A 22244-nucleotide genomic window follows, 5' to 3' on the forward strand; every position below is an offset into this window, starting at 1 on the left:
AGAAATATTCGGATAATCTTGGGAGCTTACTTTGTTTTGATTTTAGAGCTTATGCCTTTTCCCTTATCCCTTGGAGGGACTAAAAGAAAAAGTCATTTGTGTCCATAACTTGTTTTCTTTTTTCTGATTAATCATATAACCAAAATATAGCTAGTATGCTGTAAGCAGTATACTGGAAGAGTGGGAACAAAAGAAAACAAATGGGACAGGAATTAAAGTTCTAACAGGTAATAGGTGTTCTTAAAAATATCAGTTCAGCATCATTTAGTGTGATGTTTGTGTATTTTTCCTTCTAAGCAAATTATAGAAAACTCATTACTAGTTTTTCATTCGTTTACTCAGCAGATATTTGCTGAGTGCCTCTGATGCATTAGGAACTGGGCTGGGCTTTGGTGCGAACTTATAGGGAGAGACGGGGAAATAAGCACGTCTTTTAATTGTTCAACTTTTGCCCAAATGGCATGTTAACAAGTTTCATTCTCTTGAAAAGTCACACTTCTCCAACTTTTAAAAAACCTCCCGTAAAATATGAACGTCTAATTTTCTTTAAAAACTTCCATGAGATATGGAATATAAAGCACAATAGGTTTTCTGTATAAAAATAAGATTTCTAAAAAAGAGAAACAGAAAGCTAGACTTCAGACACCGCCTTTGGAGCAAGGACTTTGGAGGCAGATCTGGACATGGAATCTTCTATGACCTTGAGTTTCCTCATCTGTAAAATGGAGATAATTCCGTCCGAATGGATTGTCCGGGGTTGGGGGGTGGAGGGGAGAGGAGAGGGTGATAAGAGGATGAGTGTGCAACCTGTAACTTACAACTTACTGCATGCTCAGTAGACGTTAGTCCCTTCCCCCAGTGCCATCAGTGACTGCGTGCGAGCTCTTGAGCCAGTCACTTAAGTTTTCTGAGTCTTGGCTTGTGCAGCTATAAAATGAGAAAGTACCTGTCCTGTCTCTAGCACAAGGTTGTGAGGGTTTAGTAAGATAATAGTTGTGAAAGCACTTTGTTAACTGTAGACAGTTTTTGTGAATATTCATTAATGAGTTTTGAGTAGTATTTAGTATCTTTTTCTTTCTTTTTTTAAAAAAATGCTTTTATTTATTTATTTAAAATGTTTTTTGTTTTTAATGGATTTTTAGAGAGAGAGGAAGGGAGAGGGAGATAGAAATATCAATGAAAGAGAAACATCAATATCAGGTGGCTGCCTCCTGCATGCCCTCTGTTGGGGTTTGAGCATGAAACCCAGGCATGTGCCCTGCCCGGAAATTGAACCAGTGACCTCTGGGTGCACGGGTCAACACTCACCGACTGAGCCACGGTGGCTGGGCAGTATCTTTTTCAATGGTGCTTTTGAAGATGAAGGGCTTAATAGCCCTTTTGTGTATATTTTGAGGTATCAACTGAACACCCATTTACTTTGTCACTTTTTTAATTTCTTAAAATCAGGCTGTGATAGGAAAACCTTTTGCCTGGGGAGCTATTTATGAGACCAAACCTAATGTGTTCAGGCTGAAGAGACCTCCTGGTTTTTGGCTTTATAGTGCCACCTGCAGGGAGAGAGGGGAGGCTTCGCTGAGGGCTCCTATTGGAGTGGAAGGGTGCTCTGATGTTTAAAGGTGGTTTTGTCATTGCCAGGTCGTCTCCGCTGCTCGCATCCTGCTCAGGAATCCTGGAAACCAAGCTGCTTATGAACATTTTGAGACTATGAAGAACCAGTGGATCGATAATGTTGAAAAAATGACAGGTAGAGTTGTGTGCAGAGTCCTTGTCTAATCCCTGGAGTGAGTCCTGAGAAACCTGAGCAGGACCGGTTGTGTTTCTCAGCTGTAATTGGATAAAGGACGGTCATGTGCTCGACAGTGTACTTGGCCCTGATTAAGGCTGCGCAGCAGCGGCTTCTCATTCAAGCCTTGCAAGTTTGTCTGAAGAGAGACTCTTTGAGTCCCTTTTATTTTAACGCCGCCCTCCCGGTGTGATGTTCATTGTTGCAGCTCCTATCTTCTCTTTGAATAGTGTCTTTGCTCGGCCTGAGCCAGAGTTCGGTTTCAGAGGCCGGGAGGCGGTGTTTGTGGATACAGTAAGTGTCCCTGTCATTTTCAGTGGGTTCACATTTCAAGGAACCACAATAGCTACCATTTAATACAACTTGTCTCAGAGTTTCCTCCAACTTATCAACTACGTCGTTTTTGAAAAAAAGGAGACAGCAGCACCTCCAGACCTGTGCCTGCGCAGGGGAAGTGGCACCTCAGAGTCTTCTTCACTCAGTGGAGGGGGGGATAGGCGAGGAGGCAGAGCCGGAGGTAGGCTCCCTGCCGCCCTGCAGAGCCTGCTGTGACGGGTCCGGGGTCCGTAGCAGCCAGAGATGAAAGTGGAGCTGCTGAGGTGCCTGAAGAGAGGTAACAGACACGAGAAGCAGGCTGTGAGGGTTATTGGAGTCCTCCCGTGGCTCAGCTGGGCCACTACACGCTGCCAACAAGCAACAGATGGCTGGGGCGTAAGATGGGAGGGAGAAAACGTTAGTAACAGATAATGTGGCGAAGGTTTCCGACGCAGTCCTCGTTTCCTCCCGAAGCCTTCGCAGTTCTGCTCGTCTGTGGTGGACAGGAGGCGGCCAGTGACCACTGTTGTGTGAATGCCGTGAGTCTGGGTGGCCTCCTGGGCCACATCTCTGTGTTTTTTACTGTGGCATTCACCTGGAAGCTTTGGATTGTGTAAGGAGGACTTTGAGCTGAAGGAGAGGATTCTGGGTATTGTGCTTTCTTTCACATAAGAAACTTGGACAACAGGGTTTTGGAGTCTCAGTTCTTCAAAATAGAAACTAAATTGCATTTCTGTTCTCCTGACAGGGCTGGTGGACGAAGCCATCGATACCAAATCTCTGTTGGATGCTTCCGAAGAAGCCATTAAAAAAGACCTGGACAAGTGCAAAGTGGCCATGGCCAACATTCAGCCTCAGATGCTGGTCGCTGGGGCAACCAGCATTGCTCGCCGGGCCAACCGGATCCTGCTGGTGGCAAAGAGGGAGGTGGAGAACTCTGAGGATCCCAAGTTCCGGGAGGCTGTGAAGGCCGCCTCCGACGAACTGAGCAAAACCATCTCCCCAATGGTGATGGATGCAAAGGCCGTGGCTGGAAACATTTCTGACCCCGGTAAGCAGGGTGCGGGCGGGTCACTCAGCTGAGAGGTTAGTCGGGAAGCTGACAGGTGGGGAGAGGATGGGGACCTCCCTGCCATCACATACAAAGTCTGGGAGCAACACCTACCGATTCTTAGCCTGAGAATGCTGGGTTAATCCTTTCCTGTCTACAGTAGTACTGGACAGGGTACTTTCTGCAATACTGGTAGTTTTTTTTGTCAGCTAGTTTCTCTGCACTTGATAATGTTGCCTGACTAACATAGCGCCTAGCCCTGTTTAGTCATTACTTTGGAAATTTCTCAAAAGATACATGATCACCAATCTACCAACTGTTTAGCTTATGTAACTGGCATCATATCTCTTCTGCTTTTCTTAAAATGCTTTTTCTCTGTAAAACGTTCTCTATTTCTGTCAAATCTGGAGGGCTTACTTTGACCTTTGGTTCTCCTGGGTCTACACCAAAAAAAATCAGGGTTTTCTTTCGTTGAATTACATCATATTTCCATCACTCCTATGAAAGGTGTTACCACTCCTTTGCTTGGAAACATCTGAATTCCTTTCTGTTCCGAGCATCCAGTGTTTCCAGTCTTGTCTGAGTAGAATGTAGTCATCCCTAGCCCAGGCCGAATCCTCCTAGTATCCTCAACCCAACATCACTACAGACATGCTCGGTTTCCTAAGGGAGTTTCTAATAGTTTGAGTAGATTCCCGAATTCCAGGTAACCGGACACAGTTAGTAGTAGCAACTCGGCATAGGGGTTAATCGGCTGAGTGCCAAGTGCAGCAAAGGAGCAGGGAGAAAGGTGAGAAGTGCTGCTGGAATGTATGCTCAGTCGGACACTGTTATCTCCCCTCGTCTCGGTGGGGCAGACTTATCTCCTAAGAGAAGTGACGAACACCAGCTGAGCCCAGTGTTCGCGCCCAGGAATGTCCTGAGTGCTTGTTAGTTGTGCAGGCAAGAAGGCGGCCTGAGCTCTACAGGGAGCCGCTGTTCATTGTGACCCTCTGACTGGGAGCCCCAGGTCGTCCGCCTGGCCTCACCTCCCTTCCCCTCAGTTACTGCCCGCAGGGCTTACTGGCAGCTTGACATCCAGCTTTTGTTCATGGAAACCAGTTCTGCTGCTGGACAGACAGTGCTCCCGGGCGCTGACCTGCCCAGCTGAGAGTGAGGGCGTCTTGTGTTTATAGGCCTGCAAAAGAGCTTCCTGGACTCGGGATATCGGATCCTGGGAGCTGTGGCCAAGGTCAGAGAAGCCTTCCAACCCCAGGAGCCTGACTTCCCACCTCCTCCGCCAGACCTTGAGCAGCTCCGCGTAAGTTACCCCAGAGACGGGAGGGTTGAGCAGCGGGGTGTGGGGCTGCAGCAAGAGAAAGGCAGATTGTGTTCTGGAGCCACAGTCACCAGGGGCCTTTGTTTAGCCTTTGCTTGAATCTTAGCGGCACCACTTGGTTTTCACTCCTAAATCTAGCGGAGTCCTAACCCAGTGCTCCCGCATGGTGTGTGTGGGTGGGCGGGACTCTGGGAGCTGGCCTGCTGCAATGGGGCTTTGCGGGGAGTCATGGGAGCCGAGGAGCCGGCTGGGTAAGTGTGGATGTGTTGAGTGAAGAGTTAGTGGGGCAAGTTAGTGGGTGGGGAAATAGTCTGCACCCTCGTGGTGAGGTTGCAGGTGTTCTCAGTTGATAATGGCAAAACTGAGGTGGTTACAATCTTATGTAGGTTCTTCTTCCAGCGGTTCTCAACCTGTGGGTCGCGACCCCTGAAAATACATCCTGCATATCAGATATTTACATTACGATTCCTAACAGTAGCAAAATTACAGTTATGAAGTAGCAATGAAAATAATTTTATGGTTAGGGGTCAACACAACATGAGGAACTGTGTTAAAGGGTCGCGGCATTAGGAAGGTTGAGAAACACTGTTACTTGACATTTTTAGTAAAAAAGCAATACAAGCCTTTTATTATTAAAAAGGTTTTTACCCCCCCCCCCACTATAATTTAAAATCTTTTGATGTCTCCCAAAGTACAATGAATTTATTCCACTACAGGTAAATGGTCTAGGAGGAGATTGGCTGGGCATTATCTTACAGATGCAAATTCTAAAATCAGAAATAGTGACTATATTAGACATTTACTCTGATAGTATTGAAAATAGCTTGACTTTGGGAATAGCTTATCAAGGCATTAATTTGATTTACTTTCCCATAGTTAATGTCAGTAAACGATACAATTTTCTGACTTGGTTGAGGACAAAGTTGGGTCACTGGGCTGATAGGTAAGGAATAGTGCTTCCCTGACCTTCAGTGCTTCATTTATTCCTTCCAGCTGACTGTTGGTGGGTGGTTAGGGCCAGGGATGGCTATTCTGGGATGGCTTTTCTTATTTTTATTTTTTTATTAATTTGAGAGAGAAAGGGAAAGGGAGAGAGATAGAAACATCAATGATGAGAGAGAATCATTGATTGGCTGCCTCCTTCACGCCCCCTCCTGGGGATCAAGCCCATAACCTGGGCATGTGCCCTGACTGGGAATCAAACTGGGACCTCCTGGTTACACTGGCCAGGCTGGGATGGCTTCTTATGTGATCAATAGAGTCATGACATTTAGAATCAAGAGGTCTTTTGGTCTAGCTGCTCCTCATTATCCAAGGAGACGTTACTTGCCTATGCAGCTTCTCCTCAACAGAGTCAGGGCCAGCTCTTAGAGCTTCCTTGAGAATCCTTAGTCTGACAGTGTTGTGCACACCTCCCTGGGGTATGTCCAAAACAGTAGCTGCTAGCTTTTTGTGGGGGAAGAAGAAAGAAAATGTGCTTCTGTTGCGATGGAAGCAGGTGGTCACTGTGCTCAATGTGGGTGGTCTTATGCGGAATGCATGTGGGTGGCTTTTCTGGGGATGCTCTTTAGAGAAAAGGAAAGAATTCCAGTGGGGAGTCGTTCCTGGGGCTTTACTTACAGCCTGGCAATTCTTTCTTAGCTGACAGATGAGTTTGCTCCTCCCAAACCACCCCTGCCTGAGGGGGAGGTCCCTCCGCCCAGGCCCCCACCACCAGAGGAGAAGGATGAAGAGTTCCCCGAGCAGAAAGCCGGGGAGGTGATTAACCAGCCAATGATGATGGCTGCCAGGCAGCTCCATGATGAAGCTCGCAAATGGTCCAGCAAGGTAAGTCCTGAGGCTTTTCTTGTGGAGAAAGGATGAGGAACTGCGCACAACACCCAGAAGAAGGGGTGCTTGGAGAGTCACCCCCTCTCTGTGTTGGTTCCTGTTGTTGGCCATAGTGTGAGCCTCTTCTTCACTGTGGCTTAGTGAGATGCTCCTGGTGCCTGACGGTTTCTCCTTCTAGCAGCGCAAGGGAGAGCGGGGTGCCTGTGGTGGAGAGGACAGTTCTGTGCAGTAGGGTGTCAGGTGCCTCACCCTGGGTGTACGGCGTCTTTTAAAAATTGCTTTTCTCTCCTGGGATGGCTGAATGTTTTAGATGCTCTTGCTAATGATCATCTCTCCAAACATGAAACTGTCTCCTGTGGGCTCTGCTACAGCTGGATGCAATGTTGATATTTTCCCTGTTTTTTCATAGAAGCAAGTAGATTGTGTCTTAGGAGCCATGTCTCTTTCTCAGAATCCTCTCACCCCTCAACTCAAGACAGCTCCAGGCTAATTCCAGCTCAGCCAACAGGAAAGTGCACATATTAATGTGGTTGGTGGAAATGTGGATGTTACAGCAGTCATGCCCCGTGAATAACTTTGGCCTCTTTCCCCCTAAGTGATGAAAAGTGAGTGGCAGCTTTTCTAGATAAGAGCTGAACGTTGTTCTAACCTTGCAGTGACACGTAGTCCTAACTCAGCTCTTAACTCTCCCTAATATGACCCTCGATCTTTATTCCAGCATCCACTTGCCTTGTTCTCTTCACACCCTCAGCCGGCTCAAGTTCTCGTACTGACTGTTGTTCCCCAGGGTCAACATGCAGCTGATCTTGTTTTTTTCAGGCTGTTATTTAACTCTGTATTTTTCTGACTGTTAGCTTTGAGCCCAGGTTCTAAGAAGGAACGACCTTGCGGGTGTTGGACCTGCCTGTGGCATTATTTGTAATTGTATCTCTGCATCTGGGGCATGCACTCCCCTGGGACCACTCACGGGATGCCAGTGCACATGGGGGGGTGGGGGTGGAGTGACAATGAAGGTTGGTTTTACTCAAAGATTTTAAAGCGAATTTAAATTACATTGCATTAAACCCAGATACATTGTGCAACAGAACACAAAGTATGCATGAATTGTAGAGATAAAGATAAAACTTGGGGCAAACAGCATTGGCTGTCACATGTACTGCGCTTTGCCATTTGTGGCCAGAAGTCCTTAGGTCTGGCCGTCTCCACAGGTCTGGAGCATCAGATCGCTGGCTTTGAGCTGTGTGAAGTCAGGAGCTGCTTGAACCATGTGTGTTTGGGGTGGTGGTATGTGTTTGTGTGTCTGTTTATCTGTCTTTGTTCACGTTGGGACTCTAAGCCCCAGAGCAGTGAGCCTGCCTGTCCTCTAAGGCCTGGGCATGGATGCTGGTGGAGACCGAGTTTAGGTGATAGGATTTAGATGGTACCTGAGTCCACGTTTGTCCTGAATCCTCCAACTTTGTCATCACCTATGAGACAGGTTTCCTGTGTAGGATAAGACCTTAGGAGTGATAGCAACCTCAAATAAAACTCCACACAGACTCCCTCTTCCTTTTGTGAGAGATGTTTGATGCAATGACTCTGTGCTCACTGTTTTTCATATAAGTGTTTCTGCTTCGTTGAGGCAATTCCTTCTCTTCCCCCCAGCCTACTGTCAGCACCGGATCTTTTGGACTCCTCCCCTGGCCCTTCAGAATCCCTGTCCCTGGTAGTAAATCCATCCTCTCCCCCTCCTGGCTTCTGTTCTCTCATGGGCACCAATGGTGGGCTCCTCTGAGCTCAGCCTGGCTCGGTTGCCAAGTCCATATATTGTCTTACCTATGAAATATGTAAATTGAGTGTGGAGTGAGTGAGGAGCCTATTTAGCAAAGGAGAGATATAGGCTGTGCCCACAGACCGGCTCTCTGAGTCAATGCCAGCAATGGACGCATGTGAGATTGTGAGAGCATTGCCACTGAAGGCCTCGAGGAGATAGAGAGCTGGTCTGGAGGGCGGGCTTTCCCTGTGATGGAAGGCTGGACCAGGTGTCTCTGGACAGTAGGGAACTTGATGCGTCCTTTCCACTCACCACTGTGTTTGTTTTCTTGCCTCTTTCCCGGCTTGCTGTCCATAAAAATCAATTAAAATATGTTTTTATTGACTTTTAGAGAGAGAGGAAGGGAGAGAGAAAGATAGAAAAATCGATGAGATAGAAACATCATTGATTGCCTCCTGCACGCCCCCTACTGGGGATGGTGCCCACAACCCAGGCATGTGCCCTGACTGCGAATCAACCAGCAACTTCTTGGTTCATGGGTCAATGCTCAACCATTGAACCACACAGGCCGGGCTGATGTATCACTTTTAATTCTGGGACTTTTACCTCCTGAAGGAAATATTAATCCGCATCCCGCAGCTGCAGAGCTGATCCCAGTCACTTCCTGTGTCCAGGAAGATGTACAACATCACCCATACGGGCCAACAGGGTGTTCACTTCACTCTGCTCCAAGCCACTCGTGTGACTGAATTTACTGTTTCTCTCTGGATTCCTTTAGGAAGCAGTGAGCTATTGTTTAACTGTTTGGTTCCTGGAAAATATTCTGACTTGAGAATTATTCTTGGCAAGTTTAATTTCAGTAGTAAGTGTATAAAAAAGGATGCTACTTGCGTTCGTAGTATAACTGTTTCTCTGAAAACCCTTTGCCACTGGTGTGAGTCTCCTTCCTTCACTCATGTGAACAGGGGACTTGGGCTGGTGCTGGAGGCAGGGATTCCCCTTCCACAGAGCGTGGTCCACCTGCCTCCTGTGCACATGCCGTTTCCTCTCCCGTCCCAAGGAAGCTTTGGTTACTAAACCAGCTGCATCCAGTTCCCCAAGTCCTGCTGCTCTTACTAACACTGTCCCTGTTTCTCATCCTTCCTGCCATCGACAAAGCCGGGTCCCCCAGCCGCTGAGGTAGGTATAGGTGTTGTAGCTGAGGCAGACGCGGCTGATGCTGTTGGGTTCCCTGTCCCCCCTGACATGGAAGACGATTATGAACCTGAGCTGCTGTTAATGCCATCCAATCAGCCGGTCAACCAGCCCATTCTGGCCGCGGCTCAGTCATTGCATCGGGAAGCTACCAAGTGGTCTAGTAAGGTACTGGTTAGCACCCCCAGTTGGGGCTGCTCCCTATGCATCCGGCCATGTGCAGTCTTGACACATTGCATCACTCGTGATCTGTGCGGTCCTGTGAGTCTGGGCGGGGCCAGCATCTGTCTGTCTGCACCTTGTTAGGACTGGCTTCACAAGTTTGATAGATCTGCTAATGCCAGGTTAAGGGGCTTGCATTTATGCCTGAGGGCTAGAGAGAGCTGGGGCACTTTTTGAAAGGATTCCTCTTTTTTTACCAACCTCCTGGCCACTTTGGGAAGATTATAGCCCTTGGGCAGCCATGGATGCATCTCTCAATGATTTGCAGGTCAGGAACCATTGTAGACCATGAAGAGGTCACCTTGCATGTCTCCCCCTCCCGCCACTGGCCTCTCACTGATGCACTGGTGGCTCGGCAGAGGTGATCACGGTGAGGAGCAGCTTCATTATGGCAGCTCTCTGGGAGGGCTGCTTGCTGCTCTGCACTTGGCTGAGGGGCCGCTCTGGCCTTAATGGGAACCCACAGGGAAAGGGCTTTGTTGATTGCTTGACCAGGTTTCAGTGGGAGGGGCTGGAGTGGGAACAGAGAGCGCTCAGGCTGCAGGACAGGCAGCAACAGAGCTTTGGCCTTGGAGACTGAACCAAAGCTAGTGTGGGGTGTGCGGGTGGGAGTGATCACTTTTTTTCTCCTTAAAGGTCGCATGTTGCAAGAAAGGGTTTGAAGAGTGATGGGTAATAACTAACCCTGGCACTGCACTGTCTTCTAACAAGGTCATGGAGTCTTAGAATGACCCCAGGTCTGCTCTGGAAGAGGTGGGCCCAGGCGGCCTTGTCTAACACCCTGTTCTCAACTTCACATACCTGCGTTCTCCGGCCTCAGTCCTGCCTGAGATGTTACACACCTTCTGGCATAAGTGCTTCTCCGCGTCATGGTGCCTGTGCGGTCCGGCACGAGCACTGCCGTGGCCTGGTTTGTGTATGCCTCACTGCATCGCATAGCGACGGAAAAGCATGAGGGGAAAAATGAATATGGCCTGGCCTTTTGGGTAGTTTGAACAGGGAAGTTGTTATTTTTGGTTGTTATTAGCCAAAAGAGAGCCTTTTGAGGACACATAAAATAAATTGGTTACACGTTTCTGTATTGACCCATAGGGTTTTAATGAACCAAAATGCCAAATCTGAGATAAACTGCTGTTAGTTGGAGTGGGGCTTCCATTTACAGCTCGACTCATGATTTTTTTTTTTAAATATATTTTATTGATTTTTTACAGAGAAGAAGGGAGAGAGATAGAGAGTTAGAAACATCGATGAGAGAGAAACATCGATCAGCTGCCTCCTGCACATCTCCTACTGGGGATGTGCCCGCAACCCAGGTACATGCCCTTGACCGGAATCGAACCTGGGACCTTTCAGTCCACAGGCCGACGCTCTATCCACTGAGCCAAACCAGTTTCAGCTCGACTCATGATTTTATTTTCCTGATGCCTCCTATGGCATCTTCTTCGTTGAAGTTTTCTTTAGTTGCAGCCACCTACCTGAGGGGATGGAAGAATTGATTATTGGTCTTTCACATGTGGCTCACGAGCCGCAGTTTGCCGACCACTGCCTTAGGCTAACAGGGCAAACAAGAGGCAGTAGAGGGAGGGTAGGAACAGTCTAGGTCACAAAACACATCTTTTTTCATCGTGGCTGATCATGGTTACTGGGTTTTAAATTCTGGTTTGGCAGAGACAGCCCTTGGCTGCTCTTTGTAACAAGGGCGAGGATGAAGAGGATGAGTTCAGCATCTGGGATGGCTCCTCTGTATTTTTCCCCTCAGGCCAGTTCTACTGCTTCTCTCCATGGAAAGGGAATGCCTGTTTAACCAACCTCGTGTCCCCGTCCCCATTTCATTGACATGATTAACCTGGAGATGCTGAAGTGCTTGTCTAGTGCTATGCCTGGGGCGCACACGGGTTCCTTTCGGACTAATTCCCAGTTCTTCCCTTTTCAGCCAGGTGGTCTCTCTCCCACTTTCTCTCAAGAGTGCTAGGGTGAGTGCCCTGGCTCGCTCTCTCTGTCTCTCCTGTGCTATCCATGCCCCTCGAGCACAGTCTCTTTATCTTCTTCCCACCTTCCAGAGGACTGCTGGAGCAGCAGGCTCCCTTCTCTTCTCTCTGTGCTCCTACTGCCTTTCCTCACGTGGCCAGAGTGTGGGCTGAGCTCACCCTGTGTATTTGCCTCTCTCTAGGGCAATGACATCATTGCAGCAGCCAAGCGCATGGCTCTGCTGATGGCTGAGATGTCTCGGCTGGTAAGAGGGGGCAGTGGTACCAAGCGGGCATTGATCCAATGTGCCAAGGACATCGCCAAGGCCTCAGATGAGGTGACTCGGTTGGCCAAGGAGGTTGCCAAGCAGTGCACAGATAAGCGGATTAGAACCAACCTCTTACAGGTACTCAGGAGTGTGTGTGTGTGTGTGTGTGTGTGTGTATGTGTGTGAGTGTGTGTATGTGTGTGAGTGTGTTGGTGTCGGGGGGGGGGGACGTGGGAGGGAGAAAAGCAGGAAAGAGAAAAGTGGGCGAAGAAGGAGGAGGAGGCACATCAGAGTGGAAAGATGCAGCAGGAAGGGGAAATACACATGTGTGTTTGGGAAAGGCAGATTCAGGGAAGTTTATTTCCTAATCAAATGAAAGAATCTCAGTGCTTCCATTTCTGGACAAAGGGACTATTGATCCTTAGAAGGAAGCAGGTGGAATCCTGCTGCTCATTTATTGAGTCCTTCTGCATGCCAGCCCCTGGGAATACAGAGGTGGACAAGTTTTGTCCTCGGGGAACTTGCAGGCAAGAAAAACACTAACTAAACATTTGTTTTCAGGTGTGCGAGCGAATCCCAACCATAAGCACCCAGCTCAAAATCCTGTCCACAGTGAAGGCCACCATGCTGGGCCGGACCAACATCAGCGATGAGGAGTCTGAGCAGGTACGTGCCTGCTGCTTCTGGCTTGGCCAGCAGCGTCTCTGCCACTTCTTAGCGATTTAATTCTGCTTTGGGGAGATTTTACCTGCGAATTGAGTATTCAGTATGAGGGGTGGAGTCTTCACCTCTCTCTGAAGGGCATCTGTGTTGGAGACACATCAGAAATTTGGAAAGTAAATGAAGCTCTTGTGCGGCTTTGGTCATTTTACAGGTGGGAGATGGAGGCCTAGGAGGGTTCAGTGTCTCAATCCATTGCAGTGAGGACTGGACTCATTCTTTTCCTCCCTGGCTCTCCTGAGCCTCCAGTGCCTGTCCACTCTGGCCCCCTGGAACCTTCTGGCTGGAGAGGACATCTGCTCCAGGCTCCCTGGGGATAAACACCTCAGGGGGGACGCCTAGTGCAGGCGTGTCAGGGTCCCATGCTGACCCTAGAATGACAACTCAGAGGAGGAGCTTTTTTCTGACAGACTGAAATAAGGATGGCGGGAGGGTTCCCTGTGGCCATGCTTCTTGTTTGTATCCTGGCAGCCACTTCTTGGAGTTGTCTTCCTTCCCTGCCCCCTGGAAATGTGGCCCAGGTCTTTCAGAAAGCCCCCAGTTGAATGCCCTTTCCTTCCTGTATCTCCTCTCTAGTAGGCTGTGTTGTGAGCCAGATCCCCAGCTTCTTCTGGTAGGTAGCACGTGTTTTGTTGAACTGCTCAGGCCAGCTCATCATACACTGGGTGTGTAGGTGGGACTGAATTAGGCGCTGTAGAGGGTAGTTTCAAAAACAGACACAAGCCCTCCCCTGGGGAGCTCACAGGCAGCGTGGGGGACTGCCTCTGACCTCTAGGCCAGAGCCGAGGGAGGGAGAGGTTAGATGAGACAGTGCCAGGATTCTGCCTTCACTACCATGCCTTAACCCCAGCTCTCCCCTGTCTCTCTTCTCCCAACCATGGAACCGGATCTTCACCCGTAGCTTCCATGTACTCCAGGCAGGTGTGGGCACTGGGCTGTTTCCTCTCATGTGGTCTCCTCTGCCCCAAGAAAAGGAAGGTGAAAAACCAGGGAAGGATAGGGTCAGAGTTTCAGACTTATTTAAATAACCAACAAAAATGTATCTTGGGAATATCTACTGTGTTCTATTAAGTAGCCCAATAAAGAAAGATAGAAACTGAACGAGCTAGAAGAACACAAAACTGCAGGCTTATCCTGTTGTGTGATTGGCTGGCAAGTCTCCGACCGCTCTAGGCCTTAGCTTAGCCTCTTTGTTGACCAAGTGAAAAGATCAACTGTCAAGAATTGTAGCCTATTTTAGTTATGCCTCTCAGAGCCCACGAACTCTCTGACTGGATGCACAAATTTTGCAGATGTGAGCATTTTTCATAAAATTGCAGGTTCTGTGGCTCAGAAACAGTTAAGAATTTAAAGAAAAAAGAATTAAGGGCTAATGGATTGGTAAGTTCTCTGACTTGCTATGGTAGAGCACCAGTGTGAATGATCCCAGTCCTGTAAGTATGTGTATGTAGAAGATGTACTTAACTAGATTTTCATGGATTTGTAAGGTAGTTGGTTTGCTCATTTAATTTTTTTATTCATTAGTTAAATATTTATGAAATACCTCTATGTGACAGGCACTGTCCTAACACAGAGGTACAAGCGTGAACAAAATTGACACAAATTTCTGTCCTCATGGAACTTAACTTTTAGATAAAACAACCTAGGTAAAACGTGTAGTACAGCAGTTAGTGATAATGGGTTCCATGGAGAAAAATGAAGAAAGAATTGGAGGATGAGGACTGTTGGGAGTTGGGAAGGTGATTTAAAAGAAGGTGAGCAGGGAAAGCCTCACTAGGGTGACAATCGAGTGGCGTCTGAAGGAGCTGAAGGTGAGCCATGGGAGACCTGGAAGAGCATTTCAGTGGAGGGCACAGCAGGAGCTGGAGGCGGGAGCTTGTTGGACGGTCAGGAGGAGTATACACTAGAGCAGGGGTCCTCAAACTACGGCCCGCGGGCCACATGCAAATACAAATATTGTATTTGTTCCCGTTTTGTTTTTTTACTTCAAAATAAGGTATGTGCAGTGTGCATAGGAATTTGTTCATAGTTTTTTTTTTAAACTATAGTCCGGCCCTCCAATGGTCTGAGGGACAGTGAACTGGCCCTCTGTTTAAAAAGTTTGAGGACCCCTGCACTAGAGGCCTTTGGAGGGTATAGTACACGGTGAGGGGCCAGTTTTGGAGTCTTTTTGGTGATTCGGCTACACCAACAGTGACGTGACAAGTACGGGGCCTGCCAGGAGCAGGTCAGGGAAACGCAGTCCACTCCTGGCGTACGCCGGTCCTGGAGGCAGGGCTGCTGCGTCAGGCACTGAGTGATGGAGAGGTCCTCTTCCCTTGCAGGCGACGGAGATGCTGGTTCACAACGCCCAGAACCTCATGCAGTCTGTGAAGGAGACTGTTCGAGAGGCAGAAGCAGCTTCAATCAAAATTCGAACTGATGCTGGATTTACACTGCGCTGGGTTAGAAAGACTCCCTGGTACCAGTAGGCACCCGGTTGAACCTGGTTGGCACAGAAACCCCTACTAAACAGTATGAAAATGATCTGAGCTCCAGGAGCCACCCAGAATTGCTGGGGGGTTGAAAGCCACATCCTGGCCTGATATAACAGAAAGGAATGGGGCCTCTTCACATTAGAAAGCATTTATTCTCTTGTCATGGACACTCTGAAATGTGTCTGCATCCTCAAACAGTTATACTCCTGCACATGCTCCCAATAGGCAGACTGGGTTCTAGCCCATGGACGTCACATAAGCTCAGAATCCAAGCGTGAACACTAGCCAGACACCCTGCTCTGTCCTTGTTCCAGGGTACAATGCCCTGCTTCCTTTCCCTGCTCCCTATTCCCCCCCGCCCCAACCCCCCAGGCTCCCGAGACCCAGGGCCCAGGCAAGTCAGTTAAGAAGGAATCACCATGCCTCCAAAATTTGTTTTGGGCTTTCCATGTTGCTGCTGACCTGCTGGTGTCCCCTGGCTGTGCTACCTGGACCCTTTAGAAGTGAGCCTCACTGCTGTAGGGGAAGCTGGCCTCTGGGGGAGCCTCAGTATATGGGTCCTGGATTCACTTCCTACCCCTCCACAATTTACTCCTAGTTTCCCACAGGATAAAATCAAACCTCAGTCTGTCGGGAGGAAATCACAGAATCACGATTGTCTTCTCTGTGCTCCTGTGCTAGGGAAACCCCTCGTCCCTATCCCCCTGCTATGGCCAGCCAAGGCAGCCACCCCATGAACACACTGTGTCCTGGTGCTCTCTGCCGCTGGAGGGCAGAGGTGCCGGGAGTCGCTCTGCCCATCATCCCAGCAGGGCCACTCCCAGGCGCTTCATGCTTTGTCACTGCCGGCAGCGGTCTGTGCTGAGGCCTTATTCACTCTTAACTCGTATTGTTCTGAGCTGAAATGCTGCACTTAATTTTTAACCAAATCATGTCTCCTATCCTTGCTTTTATATTCTTGCCCCACACCCTGCCTAAACAAGATTTTTAAAGATACATGTTTGTTCTTCTGTAATTTCGAAAAGATCCTTTTGAAATTCAGTCCTAAGAATTGGTGCTTGCCCCCCAGGAGTGTTTACTGGACAGGCAGTCCTGTCTGAAGGACACTTCTTACCCCAGGGAGAGTGAGTGGTACTTGCAGACTGGAATTCTGGCGCTGTTGGGGATGAATCAATGGGAAATAATCCTCAGTAATTTCAATCTCCCTCAACCAACTACAACCAAGCCCCTTGCATCCTCTGCCCCTCCCAAGTCCTATTGTTCAAGAGAGTAATGGGTAAAGTATTAACTCATTACCATACGTTTCCTATTTGCAAAGGAGAGAGAAGAGCTTTCCCTCGTTTGCTTTTATCACTGCGGTCTAAGCATCCCCAGCACACGAAAGCATATTTCTCCCCAAAGCCAGAACTGGGTGAGCAGAGGAGGAAGAACCCTTGCCTGAATCCAACGTGGTAGATCCCAACATGGAATGTGTAAGACCTGGTACTGTACACTCAGGCTTCCTCTATTTCCTGTTAACTGGTGAAGATTATTTTCAAGGCCCTCAGCATATTTGGATAGTTGCTTACTTGATATAAATGCAATATTAATGCCTTTAAAGTATGAATCTATGCCAAAGATCACCTTTTGTTTTACTAAAGATTACCTAGAGGAAATAAAACACTTCCAGTTCTTCCAGTGTTTTGAGACACTGGTTTACCCTTTATGCCAATGTGCTTTTCTCTAATATCAGTGCTCAAGACACAGTGAAGCAAATTAAAACAACAACACGAAACAACAAAAAACCCCAAATGATTAGACATCACCACTAAAACTACATTTATAAGCTAGGATTTGTTATATGCAAATATTTTCTGCCTTTTCTTTTGTTCTGTTTAAAACAATAAAGTGCATTTGTATAAATAATGCTTTAAATGATATTTTAGCAAGAACTTTTAGGTCAGATTTCTCCTTAGTTTTGAAAAACAGCCAGTGGAACTAATCCTCAAGCCTAATGTTGTGCTGTAAGTAGTAGAAACCAGCAGTATGTTTACTTAACAAAGATCTGTGCAATGAAGGACACCTTTGGGGATTATATACTAGGAGCAAAAGTGACAGAGGTTAACAAGAGGAGGAAAGCAGCAGGTGATGCAAAGTAGTCTGCCTCATTTTAGACGATTCTAGCTATCCCTGGAGGCTATCACCATCCCCTAAGGAGCTGAAGGTGTTACCTGTGCAGGACTGTTTGGTCATATTCCTCCTGTTGGAGGAAGCACTGACCAAGAGTAGGAGCCAGGTTCCTGGAGGAGAGCTGGGCTATCACTGTTTTTGTTTGGTTTGCTAGGTCTGAAAGGGGTAAATATCATCAAAAGGCTATAGTTAGTGTTGCTTCAGCTTAGAAAAGTTACTGAGTAGGGAGGCAGAGTCTAGCTGCTTGAGTCCACAGGAAATGTCCAAAGCTACTGAGTCAGCTCAGCAGTATCTGAAAACAGGATTCATGGTCTCATTTTTGCAGTTCACCCTGTGTTCATTGGTGCTGCCTTCCTGCTGTATTATAGGTTAGTCATTTTCTCAAATCAGAATACCCCGAGGGCAGTGAGACAAATGTCTTCCAAAGGCTCTTCTCTCGTACCACTTAAGGAACAAACCCATCACATGAATTCCCTTTGAGTAAAAGGATGGTGACTCCCTTACACAGAAAATGAGCATCTACTTCATTTGCTCTTAAGATACACTCCTTTAACAATTTAGAAAGCAGAGCCATTCTGGGATTAGCTAGAATTCTGAGCTTGAAAAATAGTCCAATACTACTAAGTATTACTGCATCTTTGTTATTAGTACATGGTGGTAGGGAGAAGCAGCTTTGATCAATCTGTGGCCAAAAGGGTGATGGGTGATGTGTAGAGAACGTATGCATGACGGTTAACACGCCGAGGTTGAGAGAGGAGCACTGGAAGTGCTTTTAGCCACCTTCACACCGGGTACGACAGAACAGTCTCATCAGGCTGTGCTTGCTCTGACACTGCGACCTGCCCCTTGGATGCTCAATCAACAGTCAAGCTAAAAAGTCACTTTGTTGCTTTCATCTTTTTATTGACAGTATAGCCAGAGCTGGAGGAAGGATTTACTGGGTTCCATCAAATCAATAAATACAATAATTTAATTGTAAAAGGAAATAGTCTATTTGGAAATTTTATCGGAAATCGCTAGAGGCAAGGGACTCTTGGCATACAATCTGCTTGTAGATAAGAGGAGACAGCACAGAAAGAAAATCGGACACCGGGTACAGATGGCTGATTAGGGATTCGGCAGAAAGAAAGCAAATGAACTGATTGTTCTTTTGAGGTATGAACTTTGTAAAACACTAAAAATAAAAAGTAGTTTAATTGGGTAGCCAACCTAAGAAAAGGCAATCAATATTTGGCAACATCTTGGTTTTAGCTGCCAAGCTGATGATGCTACCCGGGAAATTATTTGTTGTTAATCCTCACCTGAGGATATTTTTCCCATTGATTATTAGAGAGAGTAAAAGGGAGGGAGAGAGGTAGAGGGAGAGGTGGAGAGAGAGGGAGGGAGGGAGGGAGAAAGGGAGGGTGGAGGGAGAAAGGAGTTGGGGAGAAACACTGGTGGTTGCCTCCTGCACGTGCCCTGGTGGGGCTGGGGATTGAACCTGCAACCCTCTGATGCTTGGGCTGACTCTCTAACCAACTGAATAACACGGGCCTGTGCTCTAGAAATTTCAAAGTTGCAAAAAGTGACTTTTCCTGCTAGATGAAAGGTAGGCTGGGTGCCCTAGGCAGGCAAAGGTAAGAATGTTGCTTTTATTGGCCTCCCCGCACCAGCACCAAACACTAGTCCTTGACAGCAGAATGGGATGAGTGTCAGGGCTACCTTTAACATAAAGAAAAGGCAGGTATAAGCTGAGAAGAATGAAAAGAATGGAGTCATAAGAAGAAATCTAATAGCATAGGTAAGGACAAGGAGGAAAATATGAAGAACAAGCACTTATATCTTAACTTTTAGCCTTTCTCCATTCTTCATGTCTAATGAGGCAAAATAACTGGGCAAGGACTACTAAGCCAGTGAAGTTGAGTGGAATACAACTGTAGACTGGCAGCCGACCATGATGATCAAACGGTTTAAATGTTACTGAGGATTTTATTTCTGTCTCACTATGTTCTTCTACATGATTTGTCAGTACAGCAGAGACATGTAAGTACTCCAGTGACAATTACAATAATAGTTTTAGGACGGAAGCTATTGACCATAGCTTTGAGAAACACACAATATGAAAAGGGAGTTCCCCTTGAAAGACAAGGGACACAGGCAAATTCAACCCCTTAAGAAAAACAACACATAGACACAGACAACAGTATGGTTATTTCCAAAGGGAAAGGGTGGTGTGGGAAGGAAGAAGAAGGTTAGAGGGAATAAATGGTGATGGAAGGACATGTGACTTGGGGTGATGAACACACAATACAATGTACAATATACAGATGATGTAATTATAGAATTGTGCCCCTGAAACCTATATAAATTTATTAACCAATGTCACTTCAATAAATAAAAAAGTAAAAATAACAAAAAAGATGAAAGACCATAGTGAGGCAGGCATATTTTCCTCCTTTTGCTGATCTACAGCATGAGGCCTTTAGGCTAACTATGGTTTAATTGGTGTTGGATAAGCTTTATAAAACATGAAGATGGCAAAGGTTCACTTACATTCTTATTTTACTACTTTAATTTATTTAAAATCTCAAACACTTGTGCTTGCAATAATTTCCTAAAAGCAGTAGTGTTCCCTTATATTACCTTAATAAAGCATTTGCCCCTTTCATACAAATGATTTTTACTGTGCTAACAGCTGAATCGATGGTGCAAAACTGAGATGGTACTTACTGCAGCAAGGTCTCTGTAAATTAAAATCTGCGCTTTACATAGAAATCTTATTTATAAAAAATACAATACCAAGTACAGTGAGAATGGAGCGTGGAGCAGCAATGCTCCTTGCCAGGGCATGTGGAGGTGGCTTCTGCTACAGTGCTTGCTTAATGGCACAAGTGAAAAGCTGAATAAGGCAAACACTTGAAGAGGCAGTTTTTTTGTAAACTTCTTGGGGTGGAGGGAATTTCCTCTTGGAACAGATGCTGATTTGGGATGGCTAAGATCAGGTGTGATATTTGGCTGCACTTGACACATCACATTACAGATGAAGACAGCTGCTGGCTGAGATCAGTTCACTTGTTTTAGGAGAGAGGTTATCACTGTAGCCTTCTGTCTTTACTGTTACAATGTGCAACCTCCAGCTGGTGCCTCCTATGGAGAAAATCACCCCCAAAATCTTCCTAAGTAAGAGATACAAAACAAGCTAAGTTATTAAAAAATTACCTTAGCTTAAAGCTCCTTAAGAACCCTACATGGAGCACTAAGCAACTCTGTTAGCGGCGTGTAGCTCACACAAATGCTTTAACTAGAATAAGTATTCCCACCCACTTGGTACCTCAAAGTAATAAACTATAATGACACTGAGAAAACAAACAGATCTTGAAGGATTTTGGCCTCTTCTCATGTCCTCACTTGGAACTTTCCAGCTTTTGTGACGTATTTGACTCCTTTAAATGGCTTGTATTTCTCCCCATACATGTCCAAGCGGTTTACTTTTAAGCCTGTGTCAAAAAGAACAGGTGAGAAAAGAATACATTATTATCCTGGTCACATCAACCAATACAGTATTTGTTAACAGCGAGCACTACACAGTAAATCTGACAGTAACCAGTGTCCCTTACACCACTTGGAAACAATATCCCTTCTACCATATACAAATTACAGCATTGTGGGGATATTATTCAGTTCAGAGTCCCTTGTGGGCAAGGAATGTCTTTTAAGGTTAAGTCTACTTTCTGAATGCAGAACTCCTTTGGTGCTTGAATCAGGGTTGGGGTAAAGGAAAACTGTGTGAAACAGGTGCTCTCTAAAATCACTGCCCCTGAGAGGCTGGCCCCATAGCAATGTGAAAGGCAAACTGGAGCTATTCTTTCTAGGGAGGGAGTGTTACCCTTCTAAGCTCCTGGTAGTTGACCTCAGCAGAACCCAATTACCCTTAAACACAAACCAAATTCATCCTTACCTGAAATAGCAAGCTGCTGGATCTTGAACTGTATGTTGAGGCTTGGATTTTCTTCTGGCTTGGGTGCTCCAGACTGTAAATTCACCAGTCCCTTAAGACTTGGGAGCTTTTGTGGAGTAATTTTCCCCACATCCCATGTTAGTACCTTAAAAAGACATGAAAAACAAACAATCTGAACCATTTACTAAAGGCAGATGTTCAAAGACACCATAAACTTTTGTACAAAATGAATCAGCACAGTGTCTTGGAAACAAGAGACCTGGGACCCTCACTGAGTTCACCACTAATTAGTTCTGTGCGTCCAAATGGAGAGCCAGTAGAGAACCAACATTAGTTGCACATTGACTTTTGGATATAGCACTGTGCTTAGCACTACCTGTATGTTATCCTATAGAAGCCTGTGATGTAGATTTTGTCTTTTTACAAATGAAGAAATTAGGCTCAGAGGTAAAATGATTGCTCAGGGTCACACAGCTAGATAGGGACAAGGCTGGGATTTGAACCTAAGGCTATCTGATTTCAAATGCTCTTTCTACTATGTCACATTCACTGTTTCTGTCTGAGCCTCAAGTTTATTTTTGTGTAAAATGAGAAGACTGACCTAAACTGGTATTTTAAACGTTCAGCTGTGGAACCCTTTGTTCAAATGAAATCTATAGCATGGAAGCTCAGTAATAGATGAAAAAGAGAAGCTGGTTTGTGAAGGGCCAGGCAACTGAAGCCCCCCTTCACTTCTCAGGCCTGTGTGGTTCTTCAAATCCTTAGGACTACATTAGATGATCTTTAATATTCTATGATTTTATTTAAAAATATGCGTTTTTGCCTGGCTCATGTGGCTCAGTTGGTTGAATGTTGCCCCATGCACCAGGTCACCAGTTCAATTCCTGGTCAGGGCACATGCCCAGGTTGTGAGTTTGATCTCGAGTAGAGGGTGTGCAGGAGGCAGCCGGTTGATGTTTGTTTCTCTCTCATTGATGTTTCTATCTCTCTCTCTGTGAAATCAATAAAAACATATTTTAAAAAAATATGCCTTTCATGTACCAGGCAGTCCAATGACTCTGCTGTTGAAAATAGTACTTTTTTACCCAACAAGGAAGCTGAGAGAAAATCATCTTTTGCAGTTTCTCTGAAGACCCTCTGCTAGAGGCACATTTATGTAGGGTGAGGACGCCGTTTTCCTAGCCAACACCCCCTATGGAAAAATACAAAACAATGCTCTTAAATTAAAAAAAAAAA

The 22244-nt window shown here is 46.4% G+C and overlaps 2 protein-coding genes across 3 annotated transcripts in view; one reads left to right on the top strand and one right to left on the bottom strand.

Annotated features, from left to right (window-relative positions):
- Positions 1-16807, top strand: part of VCL (vinculin) — a 69178-nt gene extending 52371 nt beyond the window's left edge. The window contains exons 14-20 of the mRNA XM_006760990.2: positions 1639-1747; positions 2850-3152; positions 4328-4452; positions 6112-6297; positions 11640-11843; positions 12267-12371; positions 14750-16807. Coding sequence (XP_006761053.1) covers positions 1639-1747; positions 2850-3152; positions 4328-4452; positions 6112-6297; positions 11640-11843; positions 12267-12371; positions 14750-14896 — 1179 coding nt within the window. The 3' untranslated portion in view covers positions 14897-16807. The remainder of the gene's footprint in view (positions 1-1638; positions 1748-2849; positions 3153-4327; positions 4453-6111; positions 6298-11639; positions 11844-12266; positions 12372-14749) is intronic.
- Positions 16808-19813: 3006 nt separating this feature from the next.
- The window catches only part of AP3M1 (adaptor related protein complex 3 mu 1 subunit), a 19601-nt gene continuing 17170 nt past the window's right edge, over positions 19814-22244 (bottom strand). For both annotated transcript variants that reach the window (XM_006760993.2, XM_015562166.1), the window contains exons 8-9: positions 21009-21153; positions 19814-20547 (exon numbers count right to left, since the gene is read on the bottom strand). In XM_006760993.2, the coding sequence (XP_006761056.1) occupies positions 20447-20547; positions 21009-21153 (246 nt within the window). In that variant the 3' untranslated portion in view covers positions 19814-20446. The remainder of the gene's footprint in view (positions 20548-21008; positions 21154-22244) is intronic.

Source organism: Myotis davidii, unplaced genomic scaffold (assembly GCF_000327345.1).
Source record: "Myotis davidii unplaced genomic scaffold, ASM32734v1 scaffold134, whole genome shotgun sequence".
NCBI classification, from domain to species: domain Eukaryota; kingdom Metazoa; phylum Chordata; class Mammalia; order Chiroptera; family Vespertilionidae; genus Myotis; species Myotis davidii.